General features: G+C 39.6%; 1 protein-coding gene across 1 annotated transcript in view; it reads right to left on the reverse strand.

Moving 5' to 3' along the window:
- Positions 1-19,419, reverse strand: part of prex1 (phosphatidylinositol-3,4,5-trisphosphate-dependent Rac exchange factor 1) — a 152,403-nt gene that overhangs the window by 111,507 nt on the left and 21,477 nt on the right. Inside the window, exons 2-8 of the mRNA XM_007540835.2 lie at positions 18,474-18,539; positions 17,336-17,458; positions 10,032-10,136; positions 6,176-6,277; positions 5,759-5,920; positions 982-1,115; positions 605-720 (exon numbers count right to left, since the gene is read on the reverse strand). Of these exons, the coding sequence (XP_007540897.1) occupies positions 605-720; positions 982-1,115; positions 5,759-5,920; positions 6,176-6,277; positions 10,032-10,136; positions 17,336-17,458; positions 18,474-18,539 (808 nt within the window). The remainder of the gene's footprint in view (positions 1-604; positions 721-981; positions 1,116-5,758; positions 5,921-6,175; positions 6,278-10,031; positions 10,137-17,335; positions 17,459-18,473; positions 18,540-19,419) is intronic.

The raw sequence follows: 19,419 nt of genomic DNA on the forward strand, positions 1-19,419 counted from the left end.
AGCTCTGAGCAGTAGCTCCTATAATGAGCTCAGCAGTTCCACCAGATGTTTGCTAATTGCTGCTGGCTAGTCTGAAGGATCTGAGTGGGAGGAGCTGCTCTGAGAGGCTGAAGCTGAGAAGCTGCAGCTCAGAGGAGGAGCTGTGCCTTTGGTACACTCAGGCGTTTAGTACAACTGAACGGTTGTCATGGAGATTAAAGGATTTCTCAAACAAAAGTCCAGGATTTTTTCTGATGAAGAAATAATATAACATGATGTAAAGCTCAAAATAACTGATCTTACACAACGCTGCCCCTTCATTTTGATTAAACAAAGTACAGTGGATAATTATTTAATTCATAATGAGACATCTGTTCCATGTTAAATAATCAGCCAGTGGAATTACAACTTTTTCATAAGCATAAAGGAAATACTGAATTAAAACAACTCCTGTATCTCGCTGAAAAGTTACTTGCAAGAAAGTTTGGTCTTATATTTTATATGGTCTAAGATATTTGCACTAAAAACAAAAATATTTGGTAATATTTTTAGTGTTTTTTCAGTGTGTTTAATAGGAAATGAGCTGAAAGTTTGGTTTAATGCATCCTGAGATACAAACACAAACCTGTTCCGTCTTCCACGTTTTCCACCTCCATCACCTCAGTGTTGATCCGGCCTCTGAACACATAGAGAGGCCCGTTGATGGACTTGGTCCTCTTGGTGGATTTCTTCCCAGACACTCTGTGAGAGGGGACAACACCGCGGTTACGCTCCGGAAGAATAAACACCAGCTGATGCCAGCGCCGTGTGCTACTTAAACAACCCTCTGAAAACATGCAGACCTCCACATGCTCCACATGCCCAGGATGTGTGCTTGGTTTGGTTCTCACATGGTAAATAATGAGTTCACATTAACGGGAATGAACCGTTTTTATTTTCACGTCTCCTCAAGTTTGGATGCTCTCTTGTTTCCTTTCACCAACACATGGTTTTGTTTCTCACCTGGACTTCCTTTTGCAGTAAACTAAAAGGTTGTCGAACAGAAAGAAGACGCGTTCCTGGATGTTGCCCGCAGAGATTTTCAGGAGATTTCCATGAAGAAGCAACTCCGTGCAGATATCAGTCAGGTTGGTTCCCTGCAGAAACAAGAAAAAAAAAGAAAAAACTGAAATAGAAGATTGAATCCAACACCGTCCAGTTCACTGTCAGCGAACGCGGTTTGTTTAATCTGAGCACAACTCTGCTGTGTGCATTCAAAACCAAAGAGTTCACAACCTCTACAGAACAATGTCAAAATTAATCTTTGACACCGAGAGCATCTTGTTGACATTCTTGTTGTCAATGATAGGAAACACAGCTGACCCCACCAAAAACATCTGCTGACTTTTATAGACAAAGCTAAGATATTAACTGTTCTACGTCAGGATATGTGCGTTCTTACTAGAGAAAGCAAACAAAAAAAAAAACAACAGCAACTGAAGAAGAGCTGAAACATTAAAAAGAGTTGGAGTCCAGAGAAGAACTGTTCGTTTTGAGAGCTGAGCCTTACAGACTGACTCAAACAACCTTCAACATTTTAGATTCACTCACTTCACAAAACAAACTAAATCCTGCTGAGGCTGATGTTACTTTTTTGTCTTGCATGTAGACCAGACTGGAGTTCAACCTCATCTTACCAGAAAACCTTTTTAAATTTAGCTGAATCTCCTCTGTGGATTGTGGCAAATTGCAAAAGTGACTTCTTAGAGATTTTGTTCAGAAAAGGTTTTCTTCCACTGGGGTTCTGGATCTCTGCAGCTCCTCAAGAGTTGGCATGATGGATTGAAGGTAGATAATCATTTCTTGGTAGTTTCCTCCGTCCTCTATTCATTATCAGAAGATGGAGTAAAGAGTATTCTGTGACATTCTGTGGATTCCTTTTTTATACTGTGGATTGCAGTTTTCAGGGTGATTACTGATCTTTAAATGCCTGTTGATTCATATTTTAGCTGATAACCAATTTTTTTTGTCTGAAAAGTTGCTAAAGTGGCAAACATGGGGGTGACTGTTAATTAACTTTAACTACTTTTTGTACTTTTTATTTATAAATGTGTTGTAGTTTCCCTGTTTTGTATTTCTGTTTTTATTGATAAAATGAGTTAGTAGTTGAGTCATTTTAATCTTACTTGTAGAATCTTTGTTTGTTTTAAGCAAGACAAATTACTGGTGTCCAGGAATGAAAGATAAAAACATCTGGCACGTTTAAAAAATGTTTAATTAATGTGCACTCTCCCTCTCGAATAAATGAAATTATTGTTAACTTGTTAACCACACACATTCAGACATGACCTGGTGGGCTGGTTGGACAGTCAAGCTTCTCTCACAGCAAACAGTAGCTGATTTTAGACGCTTTAAGATAAGATTGGTTTCTCATGTGAGTATCGACCGATCTCCAAAATGTCAGGAAACATGACAGAGGATGCTGCAAACAGAGCAGAAATGCATATTTTTGACTCGAATCTCTGCAAGTGAATTTGGGGTTAAATGCTTTCTGCTTCTGTCATGCAAAAAGGAAAACTGAAAAGATGTAGCTAAAGCCTCTCAGCAGCTACAATCTAGTCTGCAGCCTCAGACCTTCACCGGATGTGATTGAGTCTCAGATAAAAGCCTTTTCTTGTAAACTACTGAATTAACCACAAGCTGCAAAAGGCAGGCCAGCAGACTGTTACCGTCATCAAACCCAGACCAGATGGGTGGAGAGAGATCGCTGCTAAAACATTTTAGAATGAAATTATTTGCATAAACTTCATGAAAGAGAGGTTTGAAAAACATTTTTATCTTAATGAAAGGCATAAAGTTACTCTCAGTGACCGGATCACCACAGCTTGGTGTTCAATCAGCCATTTTTTTTAAAGGAGGATGAACTGCAAAGCCATTTACTGTTAATAGGCGAGAAAATTATTTTTAGAAAGCCATTTTCAGCATTTTCACATGTTCAGCTGTGGACTGGAAATGGATTTCACACATTATAAGCCTGAGCAGCGCCTTCATTAACATGTTCCCTCCAAAGATGCGAATGATAAAACTTTGTCTTGCAGAACTGAAAACTCAACAAAACCAGAAAGCGCTTAGCTCAACACATAAAGGTGCAAACTAACGACTGAATGTGTCAAAGCCAGGCTGCCAATAAGTTGGACAATCAGCATGAAAAACAAGTCATTACTCGTGGTTAAATGGTCCATTCCCTCCGGTTCATCTGGAACTAAACGTCTCCATGTGTGGACTCTGGAGCACACCGTCACCCCCTCCACCCACCCAGTTGACCTCGTTCCTGACAGATTCAACCCCCACCATGCCACCTAGACCTACAGCCTCCATAACTCTAGTTTGTTCTCCAGATAGATTGAGTTTTTAAAGCCTTTATTTTAAGAAACAAATCTTCCTTATTCTCTCTGATGGTCAACACTAAGTGGGATGGGGGGAAGGGCTTCCATCTCAGAAAAACAATTCAGATTCAGGTCTAACCACATTAAGTCCAGATATTAATGTGCCAATGTGCCAGGCAACATGCCTTAAAAAGAAAATTTCATTTTTTTTTATATCAAATTCAATTTATAATTTTAATCAAAAATGTTTTGACTTTCATTTCTTCAAACAAAATTACAAATAACATTGGAAGCTGTAAAACATGCTTGTCAAACAAGATGGCGGACCACAGGAGTGCTGACATCACTCTGAAATACCCAACAGATTTTCCTCTAATTAAATCTTCAAATCAAATAAATTCAGTTAATAGATAAAATTGATTAATTGAGTTTAATTGATTACTCTTCCATTAAGCACCTTTAGCTGTCCTTGAACAAATCAATCAAATGGATTGATCTCCAGGCTCTATAATGTGGAACTGCATGTGTTTGCACCAAAGAATGCATGTCTTGCATTCTGCAGCCACTCCTTCGATTAGGCCCATTAAGATGTAGCGGTGGAGCGTAAAGCTGCGTGTGTGTTCACACACAGCACATACAAGGCCTGGTCGGCACCACTGCTCCTCCATTATGGCTGGAGATGACGGGGCTCCAAGAGAGGCTGGAGAGGGGAGAGGAGACGAGGCTAAAGCAGTTAGGTCAGGGCCTGCATGCTGGGGGGCTGCAGGGTCGGAGTAAAGTGCCTGGCTGAGGTTGAAAAGAAACCAAAAATCTGAACATTTGGAGTTTATCTGAGGCTCTTCTCTGTACAAACCTGATGTAACTTGATGCTTCAGCTGCTCTTTGGGTTCAGTAACAGCATTGTTCTTCATTACCAGTCTGCAGGTTAGCAAATACTGTACTGTGTGATATGTTTCACACCAATTAATCAGATTAATTGATTATTGAAATAGTCATCAATGAATTGTTATCTGGATCATAGAGACTCATAAAGGCATTTTGATGAAAGACCTACACACTCAGAGCAGGGATTAAGTTAAAACTGTACAAAATGTAAATTAAGATGAAAAACCTTCTTTATCTGTAAATGTTTTACCCAAAACTCCTCAAGTGGTTTTATTTAGCTTCAACTGGTTCAAATAGTGTAAAAATAATTTCTTATTAAGCATGTTTAACTATCCTGTTATTAATCATTTAATTGAAAACCAGTAAATAGATTAGGCCTATAGTGTACTGATAAGCAAAAAGGCTTTTCGCATGTTGATAAAAATATTTTTCAGCAGCAGATGCATCCTGTGCTACAAATGATCAAGAGTTCACTAAAGGAAAGCTTAGAATAGATTAGAATGTTTATTTTTTCACTTAAAAAGGAAATGGATTATTTGTTTATTTGTATTTTATAATGTATTTCTAATGTTGTATAAAATACACTTAAGTGGTTAAATGAAAAATTGTCAGAATGTGTCAATTTCTTTAATCAATTAATCAGCAGAATAAGTGATAGAATAATTGATTGCTAAAATAATTGTTAGTTGCAGTCCTAGTATTACCAATAATAAATATACAGAGATATCAGATAGGAGCCAAAACTGACATATTTTTACATATTTGCTTGCAGCTCTTTCAGTCTGCTGCTTTTGGGCAGAGCTCGTCCTTTTCTGAAGGACAGCTTTCATAATTCATTTTATTTCCCATGTCAGGTGTTTTGCTTATTTCTTTTGGATATTCAAAATGTCCTTCAGTTCCATTGATAAATGTTAGAAATTTAAGTTAACTGATCTATAAAAGGGTGTACTTTTCACTTGAAAATGGTCTCAAAACAACAATATTATCAATTATCACAAACATTTCTGGGAGAATTTATTGTCCAGAAAAATGTGTTGTTGTGACCGGCTTTGTGTAAAATAATGAAATGAGACAAATGGATGTTCAGATGAGGCGCATTCCAACTAAAGGTAGCACATATAAACTCCTCAAACATGGAGGTCTGCTTCTCGGGACTCTTCTGATTGGCCGGTGAGCCTGTTGGCATGCCCCCTCCAGCTGCCTGAGTGGGTGAACTGTCCCCAATGGTGCCACTTGAGACAAGGGCCCTGTTGTGGTGGTGAGGGAGGCGTGAAAATGCAGCAGACCCTTCAGACCTTTAGGTAAAAGCAGAGCATCATAATACCATGGCTGTAAAGGTGGAGGAGTGATGTGGTAGTTAACGTCTTTTAACTCTAGCTGTCTTTGTTGTGGTTTTATTAAAAATTAATTTCTCCTTTCAGTTGCATTCATGACCGGCCTCTGAGTCTGAAATCTCAAAGATCTCAGTTTCCCTTCCAGTCCAGACCTCCCACCCCAGTTGTGGCGGCTCAGCCTGCTCTTGTTCTCACCTCCCAGCCTTCAATGTGGGACTGCAGCTGCTCCAGAGCCTCCAGTTTCTCCATCTGCCTCTTGGTCTCGTTGATGTTGGAGCAGACGGCCTTCATGGCCTGCAGAGCCTCCTCCACAGCAGGGTAGTCTGCATGCTTCTTAGGAGTCCTTTTAAGTAGTTCCTATATCACAGAGAGAGGAAGTTCAGAAAATTAAGTAGATCCACTAAAAAAAAGCACAAAACAGAGTTTCAGGGAGGTTATTTAGGAGCATGACCTTTACCAGCCTCTGCTCCAAAACTACCACCAACGGCATAGGAAGAAATGTGCCCATCTAACCAAGTTTACAAATGAGTCATGACCTGAACTCAAACATAGCTGTTTGGTTTTCAGATTGTGCTGTGTGGTGCAGCGCTGCTGCAGCAGCTGCAGCCGTACCTTGAGCAGCAGAGGGTACTTGCAGATTCTCTGGATGGGAGTGAGAAGGTAACCCTCCAGGGGAATGTCTGTGCTCTTCTTTCCTCCCAACAGCATGCAGTGCTGCACAGGAAACAGAAGCAGAAACACGTTTCAGACTTGTGTTTTCTGGATTTGCATTGAAGCAATGACATAATTATTTAATGTGAAAAAAACAAAAGAAGTGAGAGGAGAAGAAGAGCGCCGGAAAAGAGTCCAGCTCTGCGTATAGGATGTAAAAGTCTAGCTTGGTTCCTTCCTGTGTCGATTTTAAACAAATCTCTGCCAGGGCGAGGGAAGTTGATGGTGGAAGTGAGTTTAAAGTTAACGCTGAAAATACATCACCAGGTTAGCATAGTCATAAAAAACAGCTATACTGCTATTATCTTTTTATAGTTTATTTGACAGGGACAGATATGAGACACACAGATCAGGACAATCTAATGTCTGCTGCACAGTGTTTATAGTCAAAGACCTGTGGACTAGCTGTGACTGATTCATGGTTCTTGTGAATTTAAAGATTCTTTAAAGCTGCAGAACTTTTATTAAAAAATATCTTCCTAACACATAGCAATTAAGTGTTACTTTGTGTTGGTGTCTCTTATAGAATCCCAATAAAAGTGAATTGAAGATTTGTGGTTCCAATGTGACTAAAAGTGAGAGGATCGAAATCTCCATCTTTCTAAGACGCAGTACCCTGTACAAAGTGTTAAACTGTTCTTTAAAGTGACTTGTTTTAAAGTTGTCTAAGATTTTCTTTAGACTTTCAAACCTTCAGACAAAGAAATCAGGGATGACTCGACTTGTGCACACATCACTGATCTAGTATAAGTTTTACAGCATTTAAAGATTTTGTGGATGTGCTTTGAAGTTGTCATGGGTAAAAAGGCTTTAATTAGTTATAGCTGTCGACGTTAATTAGCTGCTGCTGTCATGTTTCACTTGGCTGTAGACGCCATTTACAGCAGTCAGTCAGGAAGCCGGTCTTTAGCAGATCAAAGTCTGAGAAAAGATTTAAATATGTTTTTATTCATAAGGATGTTGTTTTATGAGACATGCTTTTTACACCTAAAGGTAAAATGTGATTTTAGGACCAAAAAGCCAACAGATGTCTCCTGTTGTTAGTGTGAAATTATGTTGAATATGTTTATTGTTTTCTTTCTGCATCATCACAGAAACTGCATAAAGCAATTCTACAAATATCACAACTTTTAGTAATTTAGTAAAATTAGAAATAACCTCTAACTGTCCTTACCATGCAAATAAATGTTAATAACATTTGTCATTTTCAGTAAATATAAACTCAATTCTTGAGATTTACCCACATCATAAGATATACCTAATATTTTAAAACAAAGAAAATTGACTTTTTAATTAACTTCTCCTGGAGTTTTGATTCTTTCAGTGAGACAGTCACACTTTGTCAGCCCTGATCAGAACTCCTAAACTTGATCCAGTCATTAGAACTGAACTCAGGTTCTGATCAAGGCGTTTTGGAATGATTGCCATTTTGATTCCCTGACTAAGCTGAGCTAAATCCAGACACTTTATTTTATTGAGCCGTTTTGGATTTTATGTCAGCCGCACCCTGAGCAGCAGCTGAACTTTCTATATTTATGTGTGCAGCTTGCAGTACCTGATGACAGGACAGTGGCATTATGCTGCTGAACTTATCAGTCTGGGGTTCCTCTGGCAAATTGTTTTTCACCTTTTACAATGATGTTGACTTCCTGTTTGTGTCACGTGACCTGCTCTGTCAGCAACAGCTGTCTGGGCAGAAGAAAGAAGTGCAAAGAGCAGCTGACACACTAATTATTAGGGTTATGATGTTTAAAACAAAGAGTTTATGAAGCAGGAGCAGAATTAATTGTTAATGCATATTAACACTGTTGTCAAAAGGAAATCAAAACAAAGAGCTAACATGCTAGCAGTAGCCTAACACTGCACTACAGGATCTGATTTTGGCTGTGAGGGAAGGTCAGATATAAGGTGTTCTGTAGAAAACTGGACAGTGAGCCAAGTGGAACTGTGGTCTGGTATTTTACTGCACTTTAATGACTTTTCTTAAACTACAAACAAATCTTTAGCAATTATGACAAACACAATAACTACTGACACTACTATTACCAAAACTTAGCAAAAATCGTGACAATTATGATATAATTTTAAACTTCAGAAAATCTCGTCTTCCGTCAAAAGTGATGAAAAATACTTTTACAAAATCACAGAACCATTTAACAAAACGGTAACCTATGAAATAAATCTTTTTCTCAGAGCAATTGAGCATTAATAAACTCTTCCCCAGAACCAGCTGAAGCTTCTGCTTCTTCGGAAGTGGATGAAGGTCAGAACTTCGATGGCCTTGGTTTCACTTCAGCTCGTCTTTAGCTGCCAGCCAGTGGATGGGAAGACGATCAAAAGCCAAATCAGATGAACCACTGAAATGTTCTCCAGAGGGAAGGAAGCCTGGAACTCACTTTGAAGCATTGTGATCACATGGCAATTCCTTTCAAACACAGCTGGAGAGGCTGAATGGAGTTGTAAAAGCATTTCTTAAAGAAAAAAGTCAAACTAACCTTTTTAATTTCTCTGATTTCTGCTGTTTTAAATTTTTCCCCTTCACACACCGATTCCTACTCCAGTTTCTACAAACTTCCTTTTCTCTCTCTTTGTCTTCATATTTGTAATCCACCAGCCTGAAGCCACCAGTCACTCCACTCATCCTTCTGACCTCATTTTCTTTCAACTTCACTTCTCTCCTAGCTCACAATGCCATTAGCTGTTCAGTTTGATATGCAATTTCAGAAGCTCCCATCACAGTTGAAAAAAGAAATTCACTAGCAAGAAAATTTACAGAAATATCCAAAAAGAGACACTGATGACACATTTTTGGTGGCTAATTAAAGTTAAAATATATGTTTCTTCCTGTACTACTACAAAGATCCCTGCCAGGTCAACATGGAGTTTTTTTCTTTATTTCAATTTAATTTTATTTGGCAGAATTCTGCTACACAGAAACACATTTGATAATCGTTTTGATGCACAGCCAGATGTTGAGTAATGGTTTTATTTTGGAAGCATCTGAATCATGCAGAACCCGACCGGTTCACAGCTGCTAATCTGGACCTAAGAGGAGCAGGAGGAAACATTTTAAAAATCCAGCGGATGCATCAGCCTTGATCCCCTGGATGTCATGGAAGCAGCCGGACTGTGACAGACGTGGGGGGCTCAGAGCTCACGGCCCGTCCAGAAACGGCTGCCAACAGTCCACAGCTGGCTGATCCCAGGATGGCTTCACTGCCTGGGAGTCGAGGACGCCCCGCTCAGGGCCCCCCGGCGCCATTTTAACTTCATTGTCCGGAGCCAGAAAGGTTTGGGTGTCAAAACATGGAAGCAGCTGGCAGAGGAAGCACTACAAGTGTAACAATACACAAAAATGTCCTTGACGACGGTTGCTTCCTGTCCAGGCAGGAAGAACCTCCTGACCTTGTTATGCTATCTGGCCTTTATTCAAGTGTTTACATGGAAATGGAGGTGATAGGAGTGGTGAAAACGAAGCAGGATTACGGAAAGGAGTCAGGATATTAACCAAATGTAGGTCAAAGGAAAAAAAACTGAAAAACATTTAAGAATATAGAAAGAACTACCCAAAGGAAAATCAGCTGTGAAGTCATCCAGAGTCTAACAAAAGTATTCACAATTTCTGAGTTTACAACCCCAAATTTTGATGTATTTTTATAATGAACAAAAAACACGCAAAAAAGAAACCTCAGTCTCCCCTCTGAATGAACAAACAAAAAAAAAGATTTGAAAAGAAAGAATATATATTTTATCTTACCAGTAGAAAGGTCCGTATGTTGGGAATCTTGTTGAGCTCCATCAGAAGTCGCAAAGCCTTCTCGTGGTTACTGCAGTACTCGCCGTAAACTGAGAAGCTCTGCTTCTGAAAACAGCAGAAAAGCAGCTTTTCAAACGGCCGCCCAGCACATTTCACCTGCTGGTTTACAACTCAAAGAATCAAACTGTAAATGGCAGGAAAGGAGCTGGGGCTTTCAAAGTGTTTTACAAATCAACTGTAACTGAAACTGCAATTTCATTGTCTTTGTGACAATGACAATAAATTCTTCTGATTCTGATTCTGAATATGAAAAGTGAGTCAGCCACCATTAGCTGCAATTACAGCTGCAAGTCTTCAAACATGCATATGCTCTGGGATGGAGAGCATATGCTGTTGGCAGTTTCTTAAAGTTTATCTAGAAATCCTCAATTGGATTTATGTCTGCACTTTGACTAGGCCTTGTTTAGTTATGTTGTTTTTATGTTTTGTTTTTTAAACGTGGTGTCTTGAAGTGTACCACCAAATGTTAAGTTTTTGAACAAAATGCACTGAGAAACCTCAGAATGCAAAATTCACACACTCTTAATGCAAGTCATGCATTTATGCATGTTTACAAGATGTGGAGCGTTTTGCCATATCGCTGTGGGTTGGCAGACGCAGCTCTAAATCTGCTGTTGTGGTTTTCTGATTGGCTGATTAACAGTTTTTATTTTTAAGAACACATAGTGAGAGTTCCCTCAATCCAGACTGCCATCATTGTTACATTTATCAAAGTTCGACATCAGGTTAATAAGCAGTGTGCGTGTGTGTGTGTGTGTGTGGGGGTGTGTGTGTGTGTGTGCGCGTGCTGATGCTGTTACATATATTTGTACAAACAGGAAAGAACAATTCATCTATGTTTGTATAAAGGCACAGACCATGTGTAGATTAGAACAGCCGAAGCTCTCGGTGCCGTTTTGGATCAGAATCTTCTGCCAGACGTCGACAGTGTGCAGTAAAGACTGTTTGCCCTTCATTGATTGTTTATTTCATTTTGGAAATATGTATTTTGAGAGTCTTATTGAGATCAGTTTTGTGTAGGAAGAAAGTAAATAAAATTAAAAGTTGCTGTTAAACAGAAGTTACCCTTTTTCATAAAAATATTCCAATCTTAGCACTTCAGATGTTTGACTGTAGCTGTGTTTCCTTTGACCATAAAGTTGTGCAAATTGAAATAACAAAAAATAAATATGCTTAATGGAAACATAGCAATGCAAAAAAAAAAAAATCAGTAGTCCATTTTGTGTTTTGTAGTTTTTATGTTTTTCAGACAAAGTGCAGCTGAATCCACCAGAGCTCTCAGCATCACAGTTAATTAAAAGTTCAGTTTGTAATTCCAACACATTGAATCCACAACCATTCTGTAAAATTACCGACTACAGTTTTCCCAAAACGCTGAATATGTAGCCGCTCCCAAGTGGGCGGGGCTTATCTCTCTAATGCCTGAATAAGACGCAGATGACTCCTCCGATTGGCTGATAGATGATGAGCACCAGCCCACCATGGCTGATTTATGAATGCATCTCATGTAACTGTTTACATCCATTGTTTTCAATGGCTTATCGCGAGAACAAGCTTATTCACATGTGATTTCAATTTAATTTCTTATTTAATGGAAACACCACAAAATAGGTTTTTTTGACATTAGCAAAATATAGACAAAGATTGGCACCCATTTGTAATGTAAGCGCAGATAGTGACTTTTAAATTGTGTTCATCAAACTCTTCAGGACAGAATATGCAGCTGAAGCTGAGAGCAGCAACCAGCTCCTGTAGTTTTAGATTTCACTTACAAGGCTGTTTCAGATGACAGTTTCAGTTTCTACATGTCAAGATTAGGATCCACTCTGCACATGGTTTCACATCCTACGAGCTACCTATACTTAATGGGCTTTAACCAGCAACAAGCTGTGCGTTCAGCTTCAGCCTGTACTGAATAATGCATGAATAATACATCTGAAGCGGCACCGTGTTTTCACAGGACCAGGTGTTGCATTTCTTCTTGTAACTGGATCTAAATGCCAGCCTGACAAAAGGTTCTGCATCCATTGCAGTCAGTGGTTTGTTGCAAAGCATGATGCCTCACCTAACATGAAAATGAGGAAGTGCTACATCTTGGGATGTTGTTTATTCATTTCTACTATGACGTACAGCAAACAGAAAAGGAGAAGTGGGAGAGAGGACGTCTATGAATGTTAGTACAAAAAAGTTTCAGGTTCCAGGTTTTATGCATGCCTGTATTTCTACACCAGGGATAATCAATAAAGGGTTGTTAAAGCCTGGACTGGGATGAGCGCTTCACATTCCTGGAAGCAAAGAGCCAAATATATTTGTTCTGAGCTTTATAAGGTGAATATTGGAAGGAAAAAATGTCATCATCTTGCATTTAGGTGACTGGCAGCCAATGGAAGACATGCCTGAAGTCTGATCACATAAGCTGTAAATAAATACTGCATTGGTTTCACATCGCTTACTTTGAAGTCCAGATTATGTCTCTCAAAATGTCCATAATATACATTGATTTACAAAACTATTCTTATTCCTTTAAGCATTTCACATTTTGACTTGTTGCATCCAAATTTTGTTGCATCCAAATTTTGGATGCAACAAGTTTTGTCACATCCAAAACTTGTTGGATGTGACATTTTGACACTTGCATCCAAGTTTTATGTGACCAAAACTTGGCTGCAACAAGTTTTTGTCACATAAAATCCTTTCCTCAGATTTTATGTGAGACAAACACAAAGTAGATCAGTGAACTAACAAATATTCAATGGTTTCCATCGATCCATCCAGGGTCGGGTCGCAGGGGCAGCAGCTTCAGAAGGGAGGCCCAGACTTCCCTCTCCCCAGCCACTTCTTCCAGCTCCTCCAGGGAACTCCAAGGCGTTCCTAGGCCAACTGAGAAACATAGTCCCTCCAGTGTGTCCTGGGTCTTTCCCATGGTCTCCTCCTGGTGGGACGTGCCCGGAACACCTCACCAGGGAGGCGTCCAGGAGGCATCCTGACCAGATGCCCGAGCCACCTCAACTGGCTCCTCTCGACGTGGAGGAGCAGCGGCTCTACTCTGAGTCCCTCCTGGATGACCGGGCTTCTCACCCTATCTCTAAAGGAGAGCCCAGACACCCTGCGGAGGAAACCCATTTCGGCCACTTGTATCCATGATCTCGTTCTTTCGGTCATGACCCAAAGCTCATGACCATAGATGAGGGTGGGAACGTAGATCGACCGGTAAATCGAGAGCTTCGCTTTTTGACTCAGCTCTCTCTTCACCACGACGGACCGGTACAGCGTCCGCTTCACGGCAGACGCTACCCAAATCCACCTATTGATCTCCTGCTCCCTTCTTCCCTCATTCGTGAACGAGATCCCCAGATACTTCAACTCCTCCACTTGAGGCAGGACGACCCCTCTGACCCGGAGAAGGCACTCTGCCCTTTGGATTTGGAGGCACTGATCCTCATCTCGGCCTCTTCACACTCAGCTGTGAATCTGAGCAGAGCGCCATCTGTTTGTCTCATTTAGAAGTATTTGAGTGAAGGACATCAGAAGAGCCACACATTTCAGATTTTTTTTTTCTAAAAAATATTGTTAAAAATTATGTACAGTTTTCTTTACAATTCACAACTATGGACAACAATACACATAGTGTTGCTTGAAAAACATAAAAACCCACAAAAATAAGAAGATGAAAAAAAATGGCGGTTGCTACAAGAAGAGAATCAATTGCTGCTGCTGCAGCACAGGACTGTAAACCCAATCTGTGATTACAGCTATCCTGACTTGCTGAACTTGTAGTAACCTGGTCCAGACTTAATCATCCTTCCTATCTTGTTTTTGATCAGGCTCATTGTTTTGTGCCTGAGTAAAAACGAAACTTCTCCAACGTATTTCTCTTCCATGCGTCAAGACAACTACACAGTCGTTTCAGTCACCCTTAAAGTAGCTTATTTATGAAACAAGGGTCAAAAGACTTTATTTCTGTGGTTCTTCCTGAAGTCCAGGGCCGCTGTGAAAGACGTCACTTATACCAAGAATAACTCAAAGGCTTCGGCTGTTCCTTTGATAAACAATCTGTATTTAAATTCTTAGTCACTGGAATGTTTTTCTGGAGACTCGGATGGGAGCGCGGGATCTCACAGAGGGAAACACGTCGAGTCAGAGCGTAGTGGGCAAAGTTAGGGGAATTTAGAAAATGTAGACTGACATGACTGTTTGCCTCTTTCAGCCTCACTATATATACATGGCCCAAAATGGAGCAAACAATGGTGAAAAAACTCTTCGACATTAATTTTTTTTCATAATTGCACGGTTCTGTAATCCTGGAGATAATGTAAGCCTTAAGCAAGGGTTTTTACATCTCCTAAGTATTTACAAATAAAGTAAAATAAAATAAAAAAATAGCTAAAATAAATAAACACATTTGAAATAAATTTGCCTCCTTCTGAGCCATCTCAGCAGCATCTGACTTTAAATAGCTTAGAATCTTCCCGGTTCTCTTCCCTCACTGTGGTGCTGTTGAACAATGCAGGAGGTTAATCAAATCCCAGTCATGGAGTTGACCTTTGGTGGAGGTCAAGGGCCGCGGTCTGAGGGCGGCAGACGGGCTGAGCGATTGGCTGAGAGGACTCAGCGTTGAAGGAGATGAGGGTCATGGAAGTGTAATGGATACGTGTGAACAGAGCTGCTCTGTGGGAAGCTACAACTCTGAATGGAAAAAGTGAAAATCTGGACAATGGCATGTGTGGCAAAGCTACAAAACCTGTAATAATTTCTACATAGTGAAACCAAAAAAGGAGAGTAAAAGTAAAAAATAAATAAATAAAAAAAAGACTGATCAGCATATGGAACGTCCTTCTGCCTCTTTATTGTTTAAAATTTCACCGAATGAGGGTTTGAAATTTTGAGTTACAGCCAAAAAAAAGTGTTTTGTGAAGCCTGACTGACCTTTGTCCCCAGAAATCTAATCAGTTCATTGTAGAGTCAAAGTGGACATTCATGTCAGATGTAATGAAATTCCCTCCAGGTGTTTGTAAGATAACACATTCAAAGTCTGTGGAAGTTCAGAGACGCTCACCTTGACCTCTGACCCACAAAATCCCTTTAGCTTACCATGTAGCAATGTGGATTTTCCTCCTACACAGTTAAATTTCACTGAGTAACAAACCTTTGTAGCATATTTGAACATTCAAACAGGAAATTTATATCCTGCTAGAACTATTTTCTGATCTCTTGCTAGCGTAGATCTACAATAGTTGGTATTTTCAAAAGCTGCCAAGGCTTTTTCTGAGATATGAATTGTTTTAAGGTGAAGGTCAGCTCTGGTTTTATGTCTGTGTTGGACTAACCATCAGCTTCAGACTGCAGGACCTTCACCTGCTCATAACCCAGAAATGTAAGAAAAGCTTGTGGATTGAAATCTATATTAAAACCAAAGTATTTCTCCTCAAAATGAGGTTTGTTCCCTGAATCGCAATCTGGTTGTTGTTCTAGTCAAAGCTAATGGTATGAGCCCCAGATCTGGTTGACTTCCTGTACCCATGTCTTATTTTGAAGTAAGACGGGAAGTGGTTATTGAGTCGTTGTGAGCTTGTGTGACAAGCTAGAGGCCACATGTCAGGTTGGCTGACGAAGAAGCCTCCTCCATTTTAAAATCTTCTAGGATGCACGTTGGACTCTCTATTTATGGGATTTTAGGATCGCTACAATACTTGAGACCTGCCATAAAAATGCTTATAACTGCATATTTTAATAGTTTAAATAGACACTAAATATGCCTCAACAAGCAGAAACCGTCTGGGAGCTAACACAGAAACTCATATGTGTCAAGTAGCACTGTGCTGAGGTGTTTGAGCTTCCAAACTTTCTTTTTCTTTTGAATATTTTAGAAATAAAAATCAGTGAAGAGTTGAATCTGTGAATACTGAACCGCGAGTAAAAAACAAACAGCTCTGCTAACCGTTAGCTGCTAACGGTGATAAAACTGGCATCTGTTTCACAATATCCTGTCATGACAAAACGGAAAGACCATTTTATGGTTTTTAAAAGATCTGGGAGGCAAACGATGCCTCTATTTTAAAATGTTAAATTCTTAAATTTTCTACACAGGTAACATGAGATTTACCTGAGGTCCAGTAAAGCAAAGCTCAAGATTTACGAAGTTTTATTATGTTTTCTAGCACCTTAAAATTAGATAAACAAAACATTTAATATTTGGAGACGTCAGGCTCTTTAATCAAACATGTACTCTATTTGGATTATCAGTTTTTTTCCTAGAATACTGTTTAATTCTTGTTTAATAGTCTAATTGTGTGACCTGAATGTATCATAGCCTTCCTCTTTATAATCTGTCAACACAAGCTCATCTCATAACCCAGAATCAACATCCTGAACTAGTGTTGATGTGTCTAACACCAGTCAAACGAATTAAAAGCTCTGCTGAAAAGATCAATTCTATTTCAGGTAAACCAAAATAAATTCTCATCTTTCAGTTTTTCCTTTTCCATTGTCAGCTGGAGAACAGAAAGACGGAAAACAGCATGCATTAATCAGTTCTACGCCCTGACACTTGGCCTTGCACCCTGACACCTCACACATGTGTGCAGGTACATTTTGATGAGCTAATTCTGTGACAGATATTAAATGTCATCCGTGCCACAACAGATTGTGTCTGACTGTGAAATGACTCCACAACAACGTTGGAGCGTCTCAGAAAAAGCTAAGCCCACCTGGTGATTCAGCGTGCTGCACTTGAGAAAGTAAAACTCAGGCTGTGTCTGTGCTCCTGTTGCCTGGGCAGAGAATACTGATGCTGGCATATTTTGCCCCTCAGTAAAAGTGAAGACAGATTATCAGAGGGACAAACAGAGGGGAGAAAGGAGGAGCTGGAGCCTGAGTGCCACCAGCAGGAATATTGTCCCCCTGGCTGAGTGACACACCATGTCTTCCTCTCCGGACACAGACCCTTCTTTGTTTGTTCCTGGGGGCCAAACAAGTTCATCCAGAGGGAAGCAGCGAGGGTGGGGTGAGCTTGTGTGTGTTGGACTTTCAGATAGCGATGGAGTGGCAAAAGAGGAAGACAGAATCACCAAATGATGAAGAATCGGTGCAACTGATTTGGTTTGTGGGGCCATGAGATAAAAAAGGAGTTTATGAAGGAAAAAGATATTTTGTGTTTTATGTCTGTGCTTTTGAATGCAGAGTTCATGTATGTGAGCTCAATCCATGTGGCCTTCTGCCGTCCTCTGCTTTCTGTGTGTACTTACAAACTGCAGGAACACGTGGCCCAGCGAATGGTTAGGATGAGGTTCAGGCTGCAAGCCGGCCTCCACAGCAGAAAGCACCTTTCTGTGCAACTCCAGGATGTCCTCGATGTTGGAAAACAGGATCTGCGTGTGGAAAAATGCAAAAAAGATGATGTGAAGGAAGGAAGATGAACAAAGGGAGGTAAGATGGACTATAGTAAATGTTTCATCCGAGGATTTATGTGTGAGAATGAAAGCCTGTCACAATAACAAACGTTACTAGATAAATTCCCTCAGAAATTATTGAGGTAAATGATAATATTGTTGTTTTGAGACCATTTTCAAGTAATATAATGGTAATTACATAACAATACAAGATCACATTGTCAAAGATCAATAAACTTTAAATTCTAACAAACATTTAACACTGGAACTTTAAGGCATTTTACATATCCAAAATAAATCAACAAAATTACAGAAACAACAAATAAAATGAATTATTAAGTCTTTATAATAAAAAAAAACAAAAACAAAAAAAACTTTTTGTTCCAGAAAATAGATAGCTGAGCCCAAAGCATTCAGTTTTTGGCAGAAAGAGAGAAAAGAGAAAATCAATTAATTATGTCAATGGAAATTATTGAGCCTGTTGTAATTTATCATGTGATCAATTAATTTATTGCTTATTACAATAAGCCTCATGGGAACTGTGATATACTTTTTAAGTTGCGCACCAACTAAGCTTTTCATGGCTGATACCAATCAGCTGACCTGCCCATTATTTAAACTGATTCCCTTTTTTTAAGAAATATAATATCTGGGAAAATGTACTGGAGGTGCATAGACAGATTAGAGGTTTAAACCAGATAGAACATGAAGACATTACAATATTATGCCTGTTTATTCCTCTTTTTCTCATGTTTCAGAAATTAAAAAAAGTGCATCAGTGAATATGATTAATGCTTATACTAGTGCAAAATAATACAACTTCTTAGTTTGGATGAATCTTTGAATAGGATAAGAAATTGTCTAATTATCTACGTTTGGCCTGCTGGTTACTAATCACAGGTGATCAATGAAAAATTGGTTGATTCCGATTTCTGGCCAATCGATTGGTATATCTCAAGCATTGTGCATTTGTGTTGGGCTTTTGGGGTCTTACCTTGACGTGTTCAGGTGAAAGACACTGTTGGTCATCTGGAATTTGCCTGATTCTCTGAAGAAACGCCTGAAGAGAAAACAGAAACAGATACTTAAAAACAGAACATTTAATTTAATGTGAATGAAGAAACGCGGAGGCTCTCAGAGGCACCTGGGTCACTAAAACGAAACAAGACAGACTTCCTGCAGTCAGGAAGTCCAAGTGGGCCAACTCCTCGTTTCAAATGTGGGGCACATGTCTTTTCTTCTTTAAGGAAATGGACACTGTACAAACAGATTCTGTCAGAGGCTCTGCAGAAAGAGACACACACCCACCCACAAACACCCTCATCTGAAGAAAGTCGTATCTCAGTTGTTTTCCTATTGTTGCACAAAACTATCCATTTAATAAAAATATGTTCAACACCTTTCCTCCTCCAGCAACTAACCGTAGGAATCTGATGCACACAAGTATCAGTCAAACCAAAATTACTGATTCTATTGCAGCATCTCTACAGAAAGATGCTGCAATAGAATCACATCAAGGTGAGCTTTAACTGTGCACGCATATGCTTTGATACCTACCAATCAGGACGTGACAAAAAAAAAGGAGTGAAAGGAAGTGAATCTGCAAACAGTTTCTTTTTTTCCATCTTCCTCATTTCTCTCCCCATCATCACACTGTTTGACAGGCTGACCCATCCCTCAGTCTGTCTCATCGCCAGACACAAATCGGATCTTAAAAAGGAGATGACATGGATCCCATAACACCTTCACCCCCCAACCTGCTTCTTCTTCCTGTTTTGTCTCCAGCTTTCAAAGCCTCAAGGCTGAAAATCAATATCCTGTCAGGTGCATGAAGGGAGCTGATGAACCTGGAGGCCACGGCTCCAGAGATGAATGGTAGAAGTGAAACTCAAGGTTATTGACCTTTTTACCTCTTATTTTGAGGCATGCATATATATATA

The sequence above is a fragment of the Poecilia formosa genome, unplaced genomic scaffold (assembly GCF_000485575.1).
Source record: "Poecilia formosa unplaced genomic scaffold, Poecilia_formosa-5.1.2 Scaffold564, whole genome shotgun sequence".
In the NCBI taxonomy this organism is placed as follows: domain Eukaryota; kingdom Metazoa; phylum Chordata; class Actinopteri; order Cyprinodontiformes; family Poeciliidae; genus Poecilia; species Poecilia formosa.